This window comes from Grammomys surdaster, unplaced genomic scaffold (genome assembly GCF_004785775.1).
Source record: "Grammomys surdaster isolate TR1022 unplaced genomic scaffold, NIH_TR_1.0 126313, whole genome shotgun sequence".
NCBI lineage: Eukaryota > Metazoa > Chordata > Mammalia > Rodentia > Muridae > Grammomys > Grammomys surdaster.
This window is the reverse complement of record NW_021621113.1, coordinates 1,522,241-1,544,015: the sequence shown is the minus strand read 5'-3', so window position 1 is coordinate 1,544,015 and position 21,775 is coordinate 1,522,241. Positions and strand designations below refer to the sequence as shown.

Below are 21,775 nucleotides of genomic sequence, written 5' to 3'. Positions count from 1 at the left end.
AGGGAGGGAGGGAGGGAGGGAGGGAGAGAGAGAGAGAGAGAGAGAGAGAGAGAGAGAGAGAGAGAGAGAGAGAGACAGAGAGAGAGAAAATGAATATGGCTCCCTGGACTCTTCTCCCCAGGGATGGTCACACTCATTACCTGAGAAGGTGATGTTGAATCCCTCGTAGGACATGGAGAAGTCAGAGATGAAGCGTACTTGAGCCGTGAAGTTGCCATAGAGTCCGGCACTGATGGGTGCTGGCAGCCGAGAGCCGGTCAGTTGCCTCAGCGGCTGGGAGAAGCTGCCATTCTCAGTGATGAGGAGGTAGTCATGGCCACTCTCCAGGTGGAAGGTATGGAAGGTAAAGAACACGCCTGCAGAGAGAGAGAGTAGAGGTGCAGGCTGGGGTGGGCAGATGGCTGGAGACGAGCTCCTTGTTCTGGCAGTCAGCACCGGCGAAGGACGCCTGCAGATAATCTACTATATTGCTTCACAGCCGTTCACTGTGTCTCTGTGGAGTCTGCACCATGGGCAAGATTCAGGGTGAGGAGGAGGAGAAAGGCCAACGTGTTAAACAAAGACCTACAGTCAGAGGGATGGATGCTAGCCTGGAGACCAGCCGGCCATTGGGTGCTGAGACAGCAGTCTACAGCAGGGAGCAGAGTGGGGTGAGGGCTCAGTTGGTAAAATGCTTGCCGTGAGAACCTGAGTTTCATCTTCAGAACCCATGTGTGCAAGCAGACTGTGGTTGGCTGTGCTTGTTGATCCCAGAGCTGGGGAGGCAGAGACAGTGGTGCCCAAGGCTCGCTGGCTGACCTGCCAGCTCAGCCCAGTCTGTGAACCCCAGCTCAGTGACAGATCTTGTCTCAAAAAAGCAAGGTGGATGGCTCTAGGTGCAACATTCAACTGTCCTCTGGCTTCCACACACGTGTGTACCCGTGTTCATTTATGCACCCACGTAAGCATACACATATAACTAAGTGATTGATTAAAAGATGGAGGGGAAAGAGAGGCTTGTGAGACAAATCTCAGAAGGTCGCACAGTCATTCAGTAGTTTAAGACAAGGAAGACTGTCCCTGTCAAGGGAGCAGCCTATCTTTGGGGATAGAGCAGCTGTGGTGTTCAGGGCTTCATAAGCAGCAGGGTAGCTGGGCGTCTTCAGGAGAAGCGTCTCAACCTGAAACTGGGGACAGATCTGGCTCTTTGCTGGAATCAACAAGATGGCTGGCCCCTCCCACCCGAGGTCAGACTTTGGTTATAGCAAAGTGATGGTCAGAAGAGGATGGAGTTGGAGGAGGGAAGTCAGAGAAGTCAGTTTTAAGGGTGGCCGCTTGCACTGGATGAGGGGTGAGGCTTGGCATCAGGAGCAAGAGCGAGCACAGATGGATAAGGAATCCTAGGCAGTTGGGTGAGCAGCAATGGCAGATACAATGCAAAGGGGTGAGGGGATGGCTGGGAAATAAGGGGTGAGGGGATGGCTGGGAAATAAGGGGTGAGGGGGATGGCTGGGAAATAAGGGGTGAGGGGGATGGCTGGGAAATAAGGGGTGAGGGGATGGCTGGGAAATAAGGGGTGAGGGGGATGGTTGGGAAATAACAGCTAGGGCAGAGAGCACACCAGAGGGTCTAGTGCTGAAGCTGGCCTGGGTAGCATCTGAGCTTCCAGTGAGCAGCTGAAAGAAGATTCAGGAGTTCAGGACTTGGGTGGGACTTCATAGGTGGATCTGAGTCACTAACAGAAGGTGGCATTGAATGCCATGAGCTTGGACTACCGGGTCCAGGAGAGTTTGCAGTGTTGCAGTGTCAGAGACGGGGAAGGATATATATATATATATATATATATATATATATATATATATACATATATATGCAAACACACACACACACACACTCACACACATACACATATCCTGAAGAAATAACATGAGACAGAGGAGGTGGGGCAGAGGCAGCAAAGAGACCGGAGAGTGGAAAGATAGGGGATGTCTTTCCCTTGGACAGCAGCAAGAATGTATCTGTGTGTCCCTTTCCATGAGGATGCATGCCCTTGGCACCTACCAAGTGTCAGGGGCGGGGAGGGAGACTACGAGTGTAAAGCAAAGCAACAGCAGTACTATTCCTTCACTGCATTTTATGTCCCTGTTGTCACTATTCTTGCTTGCCCCCGAGGCCAGCCCTTAGCAGCTAGAAGTGAAGCTGGAGAAACGGATCTGCCAGTTACCCTAAAATGTGGGTGTCATCTGTTCTATGTCTATTAGGTACCCTGGAAAAAACGAGGCACAAAGAGATGAAGTCATTTGTCCAAGGTTCCCCTCATAGATAGCAGAGCTGAACCCAGGACACCTGACTACAGATTCTGTTCTCCCACTGGCACCAGCCAGTACATCCATGGGCCTTGCAGTGTGACAAGGACAGGGTCTATTTGGTACTGTGTGTGTGTGTGCTATGGACCCACAATATGGATGTCACCTGGGAGCTTGTGAGAAATAACTCTCTTCAGACCTACCAGGCCACAATCTACATGCTGAATATATACAGCTACTGTGGTGTAGCTCTGTGACACCAATGGCACTTTTTTGGTAAATGGTGGTTGGAGCCAAGCCCCAAAGGCTGAAGAATTTGAAAATCTTTGCATGTCCTTGCACCCCCATGGGCAGGAAGGAGCTAGAGATCCCCAAATGTCTGGGTTTCTATGAGAGTTGGGGAGGTGAAATGAGCAGAGGTGGTGGGGTGTAATAAACACTCTACGTCTAGGTAACCAGGATTCGTCCAAGTACTAATGTCTGCAAGGATACAGGTCCTGTGTCCCTACCAAGCACTGGGCTGATGCTTAGTGCCTTGTGCTGAGAAAGATTTGGCTTAGTGAAGGAGAGAGTTGCAGCAACTGTGGGCAATCTCTGTAGGCCATGGGGAGTGTAAGCAGCTATGTCTGGGGCCTCCACGAGGAGCGTCGGAGGGATTCGCTGGTGAGGGTCCGTGTAGCCCTGGACAGACAGGTGTGAGCATTCGTGGTGGTGGCGGTGGTGAACATGTGGATCAGATACAGTAACATGCAGAAACGAGTTGTTGAGACACCAGCTTGGCCCTGCTCTTCCAGCGTGCAAACACAGCCTCTTCCGGGGAGTAAACATTTGGCTGGGAGTCTAAGGATGAGCAAACCCAGCTGAAACCCTCGGGTTTCCCAGCTGTGCTGATTGCTTGGGGCTTTTTTAGGCCACTGTGAGAAGATGAAGACATTGTCATAGAAACAGAGAGGGACTGGTTGGAGTTTGAATCCTATTTGGTGTGACAGATGCACACAGTGGAGTGAGCTACTGCATGGGGCAGAAATTGCAGGGATCACATGTCTGCCTGCTCATGGAAGGACAGTAGCCTGGGTCCCTCGGTAAGTGCCTTCCCTCAGATGCAGTAGGGCAATGGCAGACTCCCCTTCCCAGGTGGCAAATAGTCCTTGGGATGAGGTACAACTTGGTAGAGCCACACTGTCAGGCTCCTGGTGCCATCCCGGCACATAGAAGGGACCCAGCAGGGATTCAACAGGTGGTCTGGGCTCCAGATCCCCAGGTGACCTGGAAGGTTAGGAGAGGTCATTCCTGGTACGGTAGGAGAAAGGTTACTAGAGACTAAAATGCCAAGATTAATGTGTCAAAGGAGCCTATCTTCAGAGAGAGCCTGGAAGCCCTTCATCACCTTGAGGCTTCATCCATGGAACAGAACATTTAGAGTGGGGAGAGGGACATGGTTGGGAGAAGCAGAGACCGTGAAGAGTTATAAAGGGCTGTGTACAATGTAGCCTGATGCTTCTGGGATGTTTTCCTTAGTCCCCACTTCCATTCTTGGAAGTGTTTTGTTCCTTCTTAGTAATTTGTTTCTGGTTCCAATCAAGTGTTCCTGGTCCAATCGTTTGTCCTGGGCGCACGAGCCTACGAACTGTGCCTTGTGAACCCAGATCAGTGGTCCTAAGCCTATTTTCTCTGACACTCTGGGCTTTCTCACTGCTTCTGAATGCCATGCCTAGCAGACACAGCTTTCTCTCCATCTCCTCTCCTCCTGCAACTGCCTGGATTTCCATCTTGCCTGTCCTGTTAGTTTTTTTTCTTTTTCTTGAAATTTGATAAAATTGTCTTCAAGCTTCCGAGTCTGTTTTTTAAAAATCTTTTATTAATGATTTTTAAGAACCCCAAAGAGGGAACCCCATTTTCCTAATAACTAACATTGGGGTCTCCATAATGTCACATTCTCTGGACCCCTGCATTGCTAAGTCCTTTCACCATCCCACCCCATGTAACCTAAAGGCATACTGTGCCCCTTCCTTTGGCCACTACGTGATTGAAACAGAGTACCCTGGGGAACTTTGATTTCATACTGAGAATCTCATGTGGTCAAAAGGAAAGGGTTACAGCCTAGGTGGTAGCCAGAGCTGGGAGCTTGTCTCCAGGAACAAGGTCTCACACAGTTCTGAGAACTTGACCTCTTGTAGGAGACTGAACCTGAGATAATGGTGCTGGGTGGGACCAAAGCTTGCCCAGGATTGCTTCGCTATGCAACCTATTTAAATGCAAATCTCATGCTAGGACCCACCCCTGTGTGTGTGTGTGTGTGTGTGTGTGTGTGTGTGTGATTGAACCTCTTTGTTTCTCTTCTCAATGTGTCCACATTGAATAAGTCCCTCTTTTGTGCTTTTCACCAATACTTTAGTCCCTTAATTGGCCAACTGAGGACTGGTGGCCAAAGCTGCCCATGCCCTGGGTCTGGCAGCGACTCCAGTAACCCTGCCATATGGCAGCTGAACAACTCTGAATAAAGTTAACTTTCCCCAGCTGGGCTTTCTCTTGTTTGGGAACAATTCAAATAAACAACCTGGGGATCTGTTAGCCCAACATAGTCTAGGAGCAGGGCATAGGAAAAGGATGTGAAATTCACATCAAAACCAGGGGAGGGGAAGGGGAGGGGAACCAGAGATCTGCCTTTCACAGAGCTCCCAATATGTCATGGAGGTGGGGGTTAAAATAAAAGTTCAAGGAACCATATTCTCTTCCTTAATGATGGAAAGTTCTAGAAGCTGAGCTGAGGTCTGGGTGTCTGGGACTCAGCAGGTAGCTGCAGCCCTGCGTTTCCTGGGCTGGTTTACTTAGGGTTTGATGCTAAAGGCAAAGGGAAGCTTTCGAATGGTTCTAAGGAGATCTGGTCATTTACCACAACCTCTCATTGATTCACAGACATCTTATCCTTGTTAATTCTTTCCTGGACATCATTCTTGAACACAAGCTCACATTTGAACTCCAGGATACTTGCCTAACATCTATCTTCTGTCTGCCTCACCATGGTAAACTGAGATCTGGATCTACATCATCAGACATGTATGTATGAAACAGCCAGTGAGCTGATGTGATTTCTAGGTAAACACGTGGAAATATAGTGACATATACATTCACACAATCTCAGACGCTCAGCTATAGAAACATGCATCTCTGGGATCACAGGGGCCCAGATACAGAACATCTTTAATACAGAGGTTGTCTTTCTAGGAACCTTCAGGGCTGCCTTGATTTCCAGGAGGTTTCTGCCTTGCTTTGATGGAAAAGCTCTGGGCCATCCTAGCCCTGGGCAGAGTTGGCCTTGAAAGCCGAGGTGGATACTTGAATACACATGGTATGTATAGCGATACTCTTCCTTTCAGGTTTTTTTCTTTATGTAAATAGTGTGGTTACATAAGATGTCTTCCTAATTCATGGGGAAAGAAGTCCAAAGATGAGAATGAAGAAAGGGTAGCTAGTATGAACATGTGGAACAGACCTCTGCAGATCATGTCCTGTACAAATAGCCTCCCTTCTGCTTTATAAATGCACCAGACTTTGGGGGCCATGCTTTGCTGTTTAACTTACTGGCATACCTCTGATGGTCGGCAGACATTCTTTCCTATGTTATTTCTTTTTGTAGCTTCCTGGCATTCCATTCCTTACCTGTACTCTCTGCTTATTTCACGGTTTACTTTTATTTGTGTGTGCATGTGCACATGTGTGTGTGTGTGTGTGTATGTGTGTGTGTGTGTGTGTGTGTTTATATGCTACAAGTATACAATGCCTGTGGAGGCCATTACATGGATTCAGATTCCCTCAGGCTGGAGTTGGAGGTAGTCACCAGCCACCTGAAGTGGGTCTGAGAACTGAATTTGGGTCCTCTAATCCATTTCCAGAATTCTCATCCACTCAGATTACTTAATTTGTGTGTGTGTGTGTATGCATGAGTGTGCTATGCACACATGTGCATGTGTGTAGAAGGCAGAGGTTGATCCTGGTTTCTTAATATTGGAGCCACTGAATCTGGCGCTTCCTGATTTGGCTAGCAGCTGGCCAGCATGTCCCAAGAAGCCATGCATCTGTGCTTCCAGGGCTCTGGTGTTACATGCATTGCTGAGCCTGGCTTTTTACATGAACATTGGTGGTCTGAGCTCAGATCCTCAGTACATGTTAAGCAAGTATGTTAGGAACTAAGGCACCTCCTCAACCCTAGTTCCTAATTTTTTGATGTAATAAAAAAATGTGCCTGAGAGGTACATGAGAGTATGCAGTTTTACTACTTGTGTTCAGGTAAATGAAGTGACATCGCTGGATACAGAGACCACGCTGATTTCCCATTCCCGGACCACCGCCGGGAGAAGCCCAGGCCTGTCCGCACTGGTCAGAAGTGAGGCAGCGAGGCCTAACCATGTCTATACCACCCCGTGCATTACGCCGTCCTGACGTGACTTGGAAAGGGAAACTGTGTTTCATTACTGGCTGAAATTGCATGTCTTTAATTATTGGTGGGGCTGATGTTTTCAATTTGTATTTCAATTATGAAGTGTTAGTTTATAGCTCTGCTCATTTTTCAGGTTGATGGGCCGGGCCGAGTTTTCTTACAGAATTTAAAAGCTCTTTATACATTAGGTCGGCAGTGTTTAGTCAATTACATACATCACAGATAATTTTTTTTTGCGTATTTACTATTGACTTTGCATTTTCACAGAGGTTTTTTTTTAATTCAAATCTTATCAATTTTTAAATTTTAATTGAATCCAACAGCCTTTGCTTTTATGGATTATCTGTTAAAGGAACATCCTGCCAGAGGCTAAGACTATCCATGGTGCTCGCTCTATAGCTCTCATCCATGTGGCTTTGTGGATGAGATAGGGATGGGATTTTAAACATTCCTTTTCCAAATGGTTAAACTCACGTGTGTGTGTGTGTGTGTGTGTGTGTGTGTGTGTGTGTATGCACATGTGCATGTGTGGGTGTGCATGTGGAGGCCAGGGATTAATTTTAGGTGATATTCCTCAATAGCTGTCCATGCTGGCTTTGGAGATAAGGTTTCTCACTTGGATTTGGGGTTCACTGACTGGCTAGGCTGACAGGGCTAGGCTGACTGGCTGGGGTAGACCAGGGGTCCCCCTTTCTCTGCCTTCTCTGCTTTGGGATTATAGCAGTGAGGCAGACACTGTGTCCTGCTTTTCACACCGGTGCTGGGGCTTGAACTCAGGTCCTCATGCTTGCAAAGCAAGCATTTCACCAATGGAGATTTCTCCAGGAGCATAATTCCAGTTTTAAAATTCTGTTTACTTATTCAATGGCTCTAAAATGATACTTTAGTTATGCCTTATAGTCCGTTTTTGGCTGTGTACCTGGGCATGTGCACACAGAAGCATCAATTTCTGTACCGTGCCCCTGTTGAGTAAAGGATGTCCACTTCTGGACTAATGTACTACACACTCTCAACCCATACCAACTTTTGGGGAGGGGGGTATTCTTCTATTTCAACCCGTTAATCCTGTAATCTTCTGCATGCTAATTCTTCCAGATCAGAGTTTTTTGTTTTGTTTGTTTGTTTGTTTTCATTTTTATTGAAGCCACACATCACAATTATCAGTGATTGTCAAGGCCTAGCTTCTACTCCCAATGTAGAAAACCCAAAGCTGTGAGCCTAGGTGCTAGAATTCTTGCCAAACAATAGAGAGATGTCAGAGGAAGCATTGGGCAGAGGCTGTAACAGCCCATTTCCTGCTGCTCACTAGCCCAGTGTCTGCCATGTGGGTGGTCAGAAGCATGAACTAGTAACTAACTTGTAACTAGCACCCTTGCTTTGAACACGGACTCCCAATGATTTCATTTGTTCCTTAACAATTGAGGGACCAACAGAAGCTGGGGAGGCGAATGAATGTGTGTCACCCTCAGAAAGAAGAAAGCTATGTGAGAGGGGGCTGCCATGCTCAGAATCTGAAGAGTGAACACGAGGAAGAGGGACCAAAAGTGTCCCAGGCTTCTTTGGTTATAGGACAAGGACAAAGGGTTTCAGAGACACTGGAGAGATGCTGCTAAGACAACAGGTTTCTCAAGAATGACAGTAGCCTGGCCTGGTAGTACAGACCTGTAATCCCTGCTATTAGGACACAAGTTCAATACTAGTCTGGTTAACTTAGCAAATCCCCATCTCAAAATAAAATGTAAAAAGTGGAGTAGAAAATCTAGCTCAATCGTAGGGGCTTGTTGGGCCTGTGTACAGTCTTACGTTCAGCTCTTATCTCTGTGCCAGTCTAAAAAAAAAAAAAAAGTAGAGATTCATTTGTGGACTAGTTTCCTGTCTCCGTACCAACAGGGGTGTGCCGCCACCTTAATGGGACACGTTAGGCTAAATGGCCTTTAATGACTGGTTACTAGAGAGACCTCTTAAACCCTGAGAGGTTAGATTCTCAGCAGTATTTACCGAATGGCTTCTGTGACGCAGACATGTGTGCAGTTCCTGCAAGTTTTCTTATTGGTAAGAAAATCTAGACTAAGCTAAGTTCAGCTGTCATCATGTAGTGAAATTTTCATGGAAGTTGCTTTGACCTGGGACTCTGGAGTCCTGGCCATGAGGTCAGTACCTGCTGCAGGCTTAAACACTCACCCTTGCCATGTGACGTCTCAATAACCCAGGTGCAGTTCAAGTTGTTGGGGTAGAAGTCAGGGAACCCTGGCGACAAGATGGTGCCACTGGAGCCTTGAATGAAGCCACCACAGAGGGCTGTAGGAGTGGAATGGGCAGAGAAAGTCAGAGTGTCTCAGAGAGCTGCCCCAACCATCCTTCATGGACCCCCACCCCCAAACCACCAACCTCACCGATGAGTGTTGGGGAGTCAGTGAATCAGGCTCCTGGCTTATCAGAGCAGGAGAAAGAATCTGCTCTTTATCGCCCCCTACTGGTGTACCTCACCTTCACAGCTGGGCAGGGCACGACTCCATTGGAAATTTGGCTCACACTCCAGGGGTTCCCCATCGCTTAATGTGTAGCCTGAGTCACAGCTGAAGGTCACCAGAGCACCCACATAGAAGTCATTTCCATGACGCTGCCCGTTGACGGGGATGCCTGGGTCCAGACAGTGGTCTGACTGTAGTGTAATAGCTGGAAAAGAGAGGCCACAGCTGGGAACAGACAGTGTGTGATGTCATCAAGGAGGGACCCCATCTGGCTTATAAAAGGAGGGAAGACAGAGCCTTGGTCTACAGAGTCAGAAGTTGCCAGTTACCAACTCATGAAATGTGGCCCTTGGTATTCATGTAGAGGAGGATGAAGGGGACATTTGAGAGGCCCAGCTCTCAAGCTGGCTCACACATTCAGCCCAGGTCTACTGAATATTTACTCTGGCTTAGGCACTATAACAAGACTTAGTGACAAAGCATGAGTAAGCAAATGACTCTGTCCTCGAGATGCTCTCAAGTCACACAAGCGAGACGCTTCCTAATTTGGTCTGGAAGGTACTGACATGAGGTTAACCTTCTAAGTCAAGGAGAGACAAATGGAGTTGATGAGAGAAGGCAGATGCAAGGGAGATGCCAACTGACTTCAAGTTCATGGCCAGTCAAACCCTTGATCCCACAATGCGGGGTATGGCAGCAGCCAATCACCTGTAGACAGAGGAAGCTGGGAGGTGTGCATGTGGGACCTGGCCTGAAGGTCATGAGCAACCCAGTTCCCATGTGAGAGAGGCTGAGAATGATGTTTAGGTTGGCTAAGGCTGGGTCCATGGTGGAGCACAGTCAAGGAGCCTTCCCTCAACCCAGTCAGTCTGGTTGTCTGCCTCTTTGTGCCACCCACTGAGACTCACTCTCATAGCGGAGCTGGAAGCCGATGTCTGAATGACTCTTGTCAGTAGAGAAGAGGAGGTAGAGGTAGTTGCTGGTGCTGATGAGGAACTGGGGCACCTGGGTCCCATGGTAAACGCCAATCAAAGGCGCTGAGTATGTCCGTCCGTCTCGCACTTCCAGGGTGTCATAGTTGACCTCAGTTTTAAACCTACCAAACCATACAAATGGCGATGTTTTAAGAAACCCAAAGCGTATCATTTGCCCTGTCCCACCCAGGGCTCCAGGCAACCAGATTTCAGCAGGCAGGATATTTTAATATAATTTGCATACATTTAATAATCATACGGAAGGACTTCCTCTACTGCATTTAACTCAACTATCCCTTAGGAAGTACACTCACAGTGTACTTAGGAGTGTCTTAGGAAGTACACTCACAGTCCTCTCTAGAACTTGGTCCAGAATCCATCTTCAGATGCAGAGACAAAGGCTTCATGGGATTCAGAATGTTCTAGACTAGGGGTTTTATCCATCAAAGCCCCAGGATCAAGTCTGGCCTTTGGCTTAGAGAACTAAGACTAACTTTTACATTCATAAAAAAGATGTTTAAAAACCCAAAGCAATGAAGATTGTGCAGCAGAGTCACACACGGGCAGGTGGCCCACGGAGCACAGCGTGTTTCTTATGCCACTCTTCATGGGACAGTTGGCAGACCGTGAGTTTCATGCCACTGATGCTCCATCTGGAGGTGCTCTGGGTTCACATCTGGGAGACTACTTTCCCACCAAAGGGCTTAATTAAAGATTGGGAATGGGAGGAACACTTGAGCAGGGTTTAGGACAGAGGTTGGGGAGCACTCCTTCCCATGCTGAGCTTTTGTGGGCTCTATCTAAATATGATGGTGTCTGATGGTGCCTACTTGCCATCTCTCTTTAACGGGATAGTAAAGGAAAGGGCTCTGGGGTCCAAAGCGATCAGTTGCTTGCCTTCTCATCCCCAGCCACAGACTCCCGGTATATCAATCAAACTCAAACATAAAGCCAGTGAGGCAGTCATCCCCATGTCCTCCACCCTGCTGATGTCTTACGCTCCCCCCAACTTTGTCAGAGTGGAGGCATCGTCTTGGCACCCCCCACCCCCTTGGAGGGTGTGGTCAGCAGCACCTGTCGAATGTAATTTTGATGGGGTATCCAGGCTGGGCTTCGATCACCCAGGAGCAGCTCAGGGCATCCTTGTAGAAGCCAGGCCAGCCTGGAGATAGGATGGTCCCGCTGGGAGAAGTCAGGTGACCACCACAGGGAGCTGGGGGAACAGAGGGGGAAAAAAAGCAGATTTGGTGAGAGACAAATGAACGAAGAAATAAACAAAAACCCCTCTCTATAAAAAGTGTCAGCCAACAAGGACTTGTTTTGTTTTTATGGAAAATTACATAAAGTCTAAACTGTGAGCTTTGCCGACTGGGACCCTTATAGATGTGACCGGTTACATCATTGGCAGGTTTATAAAAGGCCTGAAGGAAAAGACTAAAAATTCTTTCAGCAAGGTCTGTTTGTCATTCCAGTGGGGCTAATATTTGGGTCACTGCTGCCTTTTTCTTTGTTCCCAACTCAATTGCCAGGCCTGAGGCAGAGGCATCAGCCCAGCCTACTTTCTCCCATCAACACTGGGGAGCTAGTGGCTAGACGTGGGGTCAGCTCAGGGCAGTGTTGTGTCTCGCCACACTGTGAGTACTGAGTTATTTGCCTTCTCCATCAACCAGGCCCAGTATTTACTATAGGACCTGACACATAACTCTGCCTCCATGGTTGTTAGGTAAGAGAATGGATCCAAGGATGGATGAATGAAATGTGGGACAGGTGATTCTCAAGATGCTGGCTGCTTCACCCCACCCTCTGGTTGGCTTTGGTCCCATGAAGCATGTCATTGCCTCCTGCTTAGGCTCCTTCCCATAATTCCTTCCTCCAGACGCCATGCCTCCTAGCCTGTGTGATGGCTATCCTTCAGGACACATGGTAGGTTTCATTGTCATGCTGGGTCACATGACTGCTTTGGCCAATAGGATGAGAGAACATGAATGATGCCTGTCGCGACCATGTGGATACGTTTAGAGTTAGCACATGGCTTGCAACATTTCATCTTCCTGTTTCAGTGTCTGTGGAAACAGGTGTCAAGATGGGAGCCCCACCCACCAGGGCCTTTAAGTGACGTCGAGGAGTGGGCCCACTTATGAACTGTGTTAAGTGTTGTGAAGACTAAATTTTCTTGCCACCTTGATTGGATCTAAAGTCACCTAGGAGACAAACCTCCAGGGATGTCTCTGAGGGAATGTCTACAGGAAGTAAACTGAGTAGGGAAAGAATCACCATTCCATGGTGTGAATAAATACAGAATAAATGTACAAATAGAGAATAAATAAATAATAATCACGATTAAAAAGAGAAAGAGATGAGTCCAGCATTCCTCTCCCTCTGCTTCCTGACTGAGGGTACAGCATGGCCAGCTGCCTCCAGCTGCCTCCAGCTCCGGCCACTATGACTCTCCTGCTTGTAAGTCAGACTAAATCTCTCCTTTCTTAAGTTTCTCTATCAGGTGTCTTGTCACAGTGATGAGAAAAGTCTCTCAGACACTTAGCTTAAAAGGTCTGCAATCTCAACTGGGGCTGTTGGGACTGGGAGTTATGTAACAGGGTGATGTTAACACTTGCCCAAGCTCCCTAAAGAGTGTGAGCATACCACCACCACACTAAGGCTGTTGTCATTGTCATGGCCACCCTCAGTAGGCTGAGCGCTCATACCATAGTCAGGCATTTCCACAATATGTGACCATATTCCTCAGACCATATTTCTTCCCACCTACGAGGCTGGTGCTGTGACTGTCATAGGAAGCTGAGGAGCATGAGGTTGAGGGACCAGCTTGGACTTGGAATTAGGCAAGACATCACAGAAGCAAGTGCCACAAGCTAAGCAGCCTCTAGGCTGTAAAGAGATTCCTGCTTCCTCTAGAGCAGCAGTTCTCAACCTTCCTAATGCTGGGACCCTTTAATATGGGCCTGTTGTGGTGAGCCCCAGCCATAACATTATTTGCATAGCGACTTCACACCTTTAAGTTTGCCACTGGTATGAATTGTAATGTAGATCTCTGTGTTCTCTGATGGTCTTAGAGGACCCCTGGAAAAGAGTCTTCAGTCCCCAAGGGGGTCACGACCCACAGGTTGAGAACCACTGCTGTAGCCCCTCTTACTGCAGACCTACTAGAGGCCAGACACTTCCTGAACAGGACTGAGGTAGAAATAAGGGAGCTACCAGGCGTGTCTTTCTTTGCAAATTCTTCTAGATGCTTCTAGGTCAAGATGTCCTCTCAAGCTGAATTTTCCTCCTTCCTTCTTTGTTTCTTTGTTTGTTTCTTTCTTTCTTTCTTTCTTTCTTTCTTTCTTTCTTTCTTTCTTTCCTTCCTTCCTTCCTTCCTTCCTTCCTCCCTCCCTTCCTCCCTCTCTTCCTTCCTCAAACCACTCTTTACCCCCTCCTCCCTCCATCTCTTTCTTTTTAGATACAGGGTCTCTTGTAGCACAGGATAGCACAAACTCACTACATAGCCACAGATGGTTCTGATTCTTTCTCCACCTCCAGAATGCTGCATGCAGACATGCAGCTTCACATGCAATTTACGCAGAGGTAAGCAACATACCAATTGGGATGCATCCTCAGCCCAGAGATTCTTTTTCTAAAAGATACTGTAGTTTATTATTTTATGTGTATGTCTGTGCATTATGTGTGAACGGTAGTTCCTGAAGAAGCCAGAGAGTGTCATATCTCCTAGAACTAGAGTTACAAGTGGCTGTGAGCAGCTGTGTGGAAGTCGGCAACTGAACTTGGTTCCTCCAGAACAGCAGCAAGTGCTCTTAACAGCTGAGCCATTTCTCCAGCCCAGACATTCTTAATAGAAAAGTATATTAGGACATTTAATTAACAGAGGAGGTAACAATAGGAATGACATCAGGAAGAGGTGCCAATGCCTCCTGGTGCCCCACTCATTGGATTGCTTTATTATGTCATCCAAATGCATGACAGTAAAGTTATTATCCCCATTTTACAGAGGAGGCAACCGAGACCAAGGAGGTTAAGACTCTAGATAAAAGATGTTAAGCTAATGAAGTCAGAGCTGAGATTTAACCTGAAGACCTCTGTCTTCAAATCTCCTGTAGCAGACAGCACACCACTGTCAAACAGACAACTGAGCTAGAGGGTACCCAGCACTTGCCAGGTGTCGGGGCTTAACATGGATTATCCTTGTGAAGACTGCAAAGCAACATGGCACATATGTTATTGCCTTCATTCTATAGGAGGAGATTATTGCCGCCATTCTATAGGAGGAGATTATTGCCGCCATTCTATAGAAGGGGATTACTGCTCTGATCTCTGTGAGTGGAGGCTTAGAGAAATGAGGTAATTGGATGGTGTCTATATAAAACACTGAGAACTAAACCATACACGGGTATCATCCCCCCTGTATCTCTGGTTTGTAAAACCCACCCATCATCTCACTGAATCATCTCCCACAGCACATGTGTGGGACCTCAGGGCCAGGGAGGGATGCGTCATCCGCTGTGCCCCAGAGGTCTCAAGTAGGTTCTGAGTCTTGCCTCTCATTCATTCCAGGTCCAGCCTCTCTGGGTTGGGGCTGGATGCTGACCTCCCTCCTCAGTATCCAGGAAGCCCCAGGCCAAAGGCAGAATTGCATTCCCTGACTGCAGACAGATAAACAGAGCCCTGTCTTGAGTGTAAATCCTTTCTGTGGTGGCCCCATGTTCTTGTTTTTCTCTGATCTTCTGTCACTGCTTTAGATGACTAATCCCATCTCAAGCACATGTGATGGACAACGGGGCTCTCTGTTCCATCCTGCATTCTATCACTCTCATAGTCCAGAGTGGTCCATGACTGGAGAGGAGGAGTCCTCGATGAAATGTCTCTTTAGCAGTACAACTCCTGGACATCACTCAGACAGACAGCATCATCCTTCCTTCCTTTATGGTCCATCTGAGTAAGTACTAACACTGTAATATGGATTTAATTTTTAAAGCATTTTTTGACTAGATGTGTGCAGCACATCTCTATGCACATGAGAGCACAGACATCCGTGATTCTATTTATCTAAAGAAGGTGTAATATGAAAGTTAAATCGGGCTAGAGGGGTGGCTCAGTGGTTAGGGGTGAGTAGTGCTCTTGCAGAAGACCTGAGTTCAGTTCCCAGCACCCACAGGGGTGGAAGGGGGTGGGAGGCTGGTTCAGAATTACCTGTTAGCTCCAGCACCTGTGGATCTAACACCTTCTACTGGCCTCTCCAGGTACCTGCACTCACATACACATATCCACACCTACATGCATACACGTATACCCAACTGAGACCTAAAAATGGATCTTTAAAAAGCTAAATTGGTATTAAAGTGTTAGTACCCACTCAGATGAATGGAGAATGTGGAGTGTTCGCCAGGGGTAGAAGGGGTGCACTCAGAGCTTTACTTTCCCTGAAAGTACATTGGTGTTTTGTTTTGTTTCCTTTTTTGGGGCAGATTTAACTCTGGAACTACATAAGCACTTTGCATAATTGAAAATGATTAAATTTGATGTGCAATTTCTAAAAACTTAAACAATACAATACTATATTGTGTATTTATGTATAAGAACCTAAAGAGATCTTAAAAGATAGTAATTTGATAGCCCATCCATCTCAGGAAATGAGGATATAAAGAACAGAATGGTGATGACGATGACGATGATGATGGTGATGATGAAGAACAAGAATAAGACAGTCTTAGTAAGCATGCTGCTGTCTGTAGCACCGTCTTCACTGTTCTGAGAGTCCTGGGTATTCATCACAACATGGGAAGTCAGCCATGTTGGTGTTCTGTGGGACTAACATCTTCGGAAGATGTTAGGGAGTCCACTTGGCAATACACAAATAATAAAAGTATATAAAAGAAAATAATTATTTCTTCAGTCTTTTCTTTCTGAACTGTATCTTAAGACATGCTTTCTTCAAGTATCCCAACTTATAAAAGATGGAATGATGGAGAGTTGCCATTTTTCAGTCTCTGGGCTGGGATCTTCTTGCATTTTTGAGCAAGAGTGAAAAGACAGTTGAATATAATATCAAGGAAGTTGAGGTTAAAAGAAGAAAACTTCATTATTCAAAATGAAATGAACCCGCACACATTTTCTTTGATAAAGCAGTTCCTAGCGGCGTTTACCAAAATGGCTTACAAACATGGGCTGAGTCAATAGTAATAAGCACCCTTTAGTAGTCTAGATTCTAAACATCAATTTCCTTTAAAAGGTGCCTTTAAAAAAACCCAACTGATTCTAGGTCGGGGCAGAAAATGTCAAGAAGAGGCTGGACCATCCTCAAAGTGCTCCTGCTAGCTGGGAAGACAATGAGAACCTCAGTTAGCATTAGAACTGCAAATACTCAGTAAATACACAGGATGGATGTACATCTGTTGGCCTCAGACGATGCTTAAAACAGTCCAGCTTTGGAAGATGTTAGGGAGCCCACTTGGCAATACACAAATAATAAAAGTATATAAAAGAAAATAATTATTTCTTCAGTCATTTCTTCCTGAACTGTATCTTAAGACATGCTTTCTTCAAGCATCCCAGCTTATAAAAAAAAATGGAACAGTGGAGAGTTGCTATTTTTCAGTCTCTGGGCTGGGATCAGAGACAGCCCCTAGTGTCCCAAAGGAGACACAGTAGAACATTATGTTCCTTTAATAGAGACACAAAATCCCACCTAATAAATGGTCTGGCAATTAAAAAAAAAAAGGAGTCCAAGTCTGTCTAAGTATCTAGATCTCAGTGCCACTTAAAGAAATACAAGAGAGAAGGGAGCTTGTTAACCAGCCACTCTGGGAAGCAACTGGCAGAATTCAGAGTGCATGGGGCTGGGAGACAGCTCAGTAGAGTGCTTTCTGTGCAAGTACAAGGACCTGAGTTCGAGCCCCAGCACACACCTCAAAAGCTGGGTGGATAAGTGGGACTCTGCTGGCCAGTTAACCTAGCTTCACTGATAAGCCCCAGAATGAAAAATTCTGTCCTGTAAAACAGGTGGACAGCTCTTGAGAAATAACACCTGACCTATCTTGTGTGAGAGACTGTGTAAAACAAAACAAAACAAAACAAAACAAAACAAAACAAAACAGCCAACCAACCAACCAACCAACCAAACAAAAAACAGCACAACCAGGTATACAGCTCCTGAAGAACACTTGAGTCTGTCTTGTCTCCATGTATGTGTGTGTGTGTGTGTGTGTGTGTGTGAACATGCACATACACACACATGAACCCACACCCATGCACCACACACATCTGCACACAATGTGCACCCTCACACTCATATACATACATGCATTCGTAGACACACACACACACACACACACACACATACATCTTCTCATGTGCACACAAATCCAGAGTGCAAGAGATATCTTAAGAAATATCGGGAGGCAGGAACTGACTCCCTGAGATTGACACATGACTTGAGACCTGGCGGCCCATTGTAAGGCATGTACTGGAAAGTCACTGTGAAGCTCTTATACAGCTGGTCTTTTATCTGTTAGAGAGAATCACAGACCTATAGCCGACTTTTCTTAGGGATGCAACAACATGCTGTAAGTCCATCCCAGAGCAGCGGCAGCTGGGATACAAGTGGGCTCATAACCCCAGCTGGGTAGGCTAACAAATGGTACTTAAGGCTGCAAGGGAAGGAAGGGTCCTATCCTGATTAGGGGGTAAGGCTCTGGAACTGGACTGAGGAGAGTATCTGGGCCTAACCCAGTGCCTGGCACAAAAAAGATGCTTGATGAATGTATGAAGGAACAAAATACTGGTTGTAAGTTCAGCTACTTGAATAGGAGAACCTCCCCCCTCACATTCAAGGACCAGCTTCTGACACAGGGGCTGGGGATCCGAACTCAGGTCCCGTTTGCATGGCGAGGGTTTTACTGCCTGAGATCGTTCTAGCTGCTGCAGCAAGTTCTTAAACAATTTTCCCACAGGAAATGAACTTTACTTCTTTTTGAGCTTTTAAAAAAATATTACACTTTGACATGGTTTGAAACTTTCATGATAGAAATTGAATTATGAAAGGATTCACTGGCATTCACTGGTCTCTCTCTCTTTTTCAATGCAACTCTGTGAGCCTGAATGTTTTCCTGCGTCCAGTTGGAGAGTCTTTGTCTTTAATGGGGAGTTTAATTGCCTCAATTGTCATAACTGATACATGTGTCTCACTACTGTCATTTCTTGATGCTCTCTGTGGCTGAGACATGTCTTTAGCGACAGGCCATATGCTTCCTTTTGTTTTAATTTCCTACTGGGAAGCGAAAAATAGAAACCCTTCTTTTTGTTCTCGCTGGGAATACTTTGAAGTCTTTCATAAAGACATTTGATATTACAGTCTCTGTAGCGATATAATCCTAAAAGGGCTGCCCAGAATCTGGGAATGGATTCCGGCACCATTGAGTACAAGCTGGGAAGGTGCTGGGCAGGTGACTTGTGACCTTGACCATTAGTTGGGAAAATAACTCTACTTGCCTTCCAGGGCTGTTGCTAGGCCGCAATTGGGTGACACCCACCAACACTTGTCACAGAAGGCTGTGGCTATTGGAGTCTTCCTTGAAAGATTGACAAGGCAGAGATGACCACGAGAGATATCAAGGCACTGCTAGGAAGCAGCCTCTTGTACCTGGAAATATTTCTTAGGACATGTCTGACTGTTTAACACACATAACTACAGCCACATCTGGCCTGGCCACTGAGGTGCTGTCCACAGCTGCTTTTGAGTGGCAGTGACGGAACTGAAGGGAGAGTGATCTTAGCTGTCCACAAGGTCGAAAATATTCCCTCTCTGGACCTTTGTCCACTCCTGCCTTCAGGTCTGCAGGTGATGACCTTCCTCCTTTCCAAATTTAGAAGTCATTTCCTTCCGGCCTTGTCCTAGTACAGTTGCTCCAGATTGGAGTGGCTCTTAGAGTATATTAAAGGAACATCTAAAAGACTATTAGTGGCTGCATTTAATTGTCCACCAGGTGGAGATGCTTAATTAAAAAAAAATACCCAGAAAAAAATAGAGACAAAGATGCCAATCAAGAAGCCAGGGTCTTACCAGGCACAGACAGAAAGAAGGAGCTAGGTGATGTGGGTGGGTTTCTGGGCCGTGGCTCTCCCTCCCACTCTAAGATTTTAATTTTCCTGTTCTCAAACATAACTTTCACCCATAGAAGAGTCAATCCTGATCCGATTGGTCTGATAAAAAATAACGGTCAAAATCAAGTTCAAATAATACCAACTGCCATATGTATTGAGCGTTCTCTGTCTGCCAGTCATGCTTACAGCAACCCAGCTGGGAGGGTCCTGAATCATCTGTGCTTTGCTGATGTGGCAACTGAGGCACAGAAGGGCCATATGGCTTCCCCAGCGTGACCTGACTGGTTGGCTGTGAGGTGGGGAGAGTAGGTCAACCAATGACACATTTTTCACAGGGGCATGTGGCTGGTTAGAAATTCATTAATTCACTCATTCATTCATTCATCAAACAGCATTGGCTGGGTGTGGATCAGGTGTCCACACTCTGCAGGAGTAAGGTTGTGAGCCAGGATGGTGTCCTGACTTCCGGGAGCTCACACACTGATGGGAGCACAGTAAATACGGAGGGATGCTGGTTTTATGTTTGCTGTAACCCTTGAAAGATGGCTAACATCTATCCTCCTCCCTTCTCATTTCTGCTTTACATGGAAAACTAGAGGCTCAAAAGAGAAGCAGCTCAGCCAGTAGTCTCTGGATGGCCTGTCCTATCTCACACACCTGCTCGTCAGCTGGGAGGCAAAGTCCTCCCAAAGACCCTCCTCCTTTATCCTCCCAGGGCCTCTCACTTGTGGGGTGAGGTCTGGGTAAGCAGGCAGGTCCTTGAGGGCTCCATCCTCTGTCTATCACAGGAGATGAGAGGAAGAAGCTTTCTGTTCTCCCAGCCACAGCCCTTGCCTGTCCAGACAGCACCATTTCCCTTAATGTACCTTCAGGACATGCAGTATCCGTCTATTGAGTCTCACTGAGCACTGATTCTGTGCCAGGCGCTGTGCTTGGCACACAGATTTGACATGATCCCTATCCCTAGGAGGTGTAATCTGTGTTTGAAATCTCTGCTGCCAGCTGGACCAAACGCTGGTCTGAGAAGTTTCAAAACTGCCCTGAGACCCAAGGCAGGGCTGGACAGATGTTGTAACAAGCCTGGCACTTGCTAAGAGCCATGTGTCTTCCAGTTGGCCTGTTCTCCATCACCTAGAGAGTAACTGTTGGATACCAAGGCAGGGTTTAACAGAGGGCACAGCTGATGGAGCAGGGAGAGCCCAGGAGGAACGACCATGTGAAGGAAAGGACAGCAGGCATCCTTGAGAGGCCAAACTCAAGAGTGCTGGCATCCCTGTGTGTGGGAGGACAAGCTGAGGGGGACACTATAAACTTGTTGGGACAGTAACTAGAAACCCAGCTCCTCATGGCTGTCCTTTGTGAGCCCTGAGCTGAAAGAAGCTGCATTTTGGTGGCCGATATTCCAGAAGGAGTTTTTTTCCCAGTTTAATTTCAGTTCACAGTTCAAATTCCCTGGCAAAGCTATCCCATCAGGCCTCCCATCCCAGTATGAGAGCAAGAAGACCTCCTGGGTTGTTGGAGGAGAAGATGCATGAATGCAGAGATGAACCACAGTGGTTGGAGCCACTTACTATGCTCACCCCAGCCTCTCAGACTGACAGCCACTGTCCAAGCCCAGGGACACTCACCTTCACAGCGCAGCACGGCACTGTTCCACACCACGCTGCCCTCCTTCAGAACACAGGTGATGGTCTCGGAGCCCTGCGTCCCGAGGAAGCCTTCATCACACAGGAAGGAGATGGAGCTGCCCAGCTGCAGGCTGTCACCAAATCGCTTGCCGTTAACCGGAACACCAGGATCCGGGCACTCGTTATGTCGGAAGGCTGGGGAAGGGGATGTCCAGGCCATTAGACTGAGGGGGTACACAAATGGGCCACCAAAGATAAATGAGCTGCCAACAGTCAGAATCAGACCTCCACACTTCCTCAAGAACTTGGCATCCTGAAAAAGATGCTAGGTGTCCCAGTACCTGGGACCCTGTGGTCATGGCCGACAGAACCCACTGGGCACAAAACACGCACAGATTAAACTTGATTTTCAGGCTGTCTGAACACATTCTAAGGGATACCGACAGACTGGGCAGTGAACTGTGTTTCTCATGGTAACTAATTGTATCACATCAAAATTCTATCATGGAGATATGACTACTCTCCTTTACCAGAGGGGAAACTGAGGTTCCATGTAGTTTACTGGCAGATCTGTCTTCTCAGTGTCAAATCCATTCCATGCTTTCCAAATTTCAGATGGTTAAGTGGTTAAGGGATCACGTATGCTGCGGGGGAGCTGGCTTCCAGTTTTGTGACACTAATAGACACTATGCATCATAAAGTTGGTGCCCTGGAATTAGCCCTGTCTGAAGCCATTGCCTGCATGTCCTTGTCTCATGCCAGGGCTGCTTCTCATTCTGCCAGGCAATTGATAATGCAATGAGTGAGCCCGGGGGGTGGGAGAGAGAGAGAGAGAGAGAGAGAGAGAGAGAGAGAGAGAGAGAGAGAG

At 47.0% G+C, this 21,775-nt stretch overlaps 1 protein-coding gene across 1 annotated transcript in view; it reads right to left on the bottom strand.

The window, feature by feature from the left end:
* The window catches only part of Csmd2 (CUB and Sushi multiple domains 2), a 583,606-nt gene that overhangs the window by 170,232 nt on the left and 391,599 nt on the right, over positions 1 to 21,775 (bottom strand). The window contains exons 15-20 of the mRNA XM_028759696.1: positions 20,908 to 21,102; positions 11,243 to 11,381; positions 10,103 to 10,290; positions 9,211 to 9,399; positions 8,905 to 9,021; positions 141 to 356 (exon numbers count right to left, since the gene is read on the bottom strand). Coding sequence (XP_028615529.1) covers positions 141 to 356; positions 8,905 to 9,021; positions 9,211 to 9,399; positions 10,103 to 10,290; positions 11,243 to 11,381; positions 20,908 to 21,102 — 1,044 coding nt within the window. The remainder of the gene's footprint in view (positions 1 to 140; positions 357 to 8,904; positions 9,022 to 9,210; positions 9,400 to 10,102; positions 10,291 to 11,242; positions 11,382 to 20,907; positions 21,103 to 21,775) is intronic.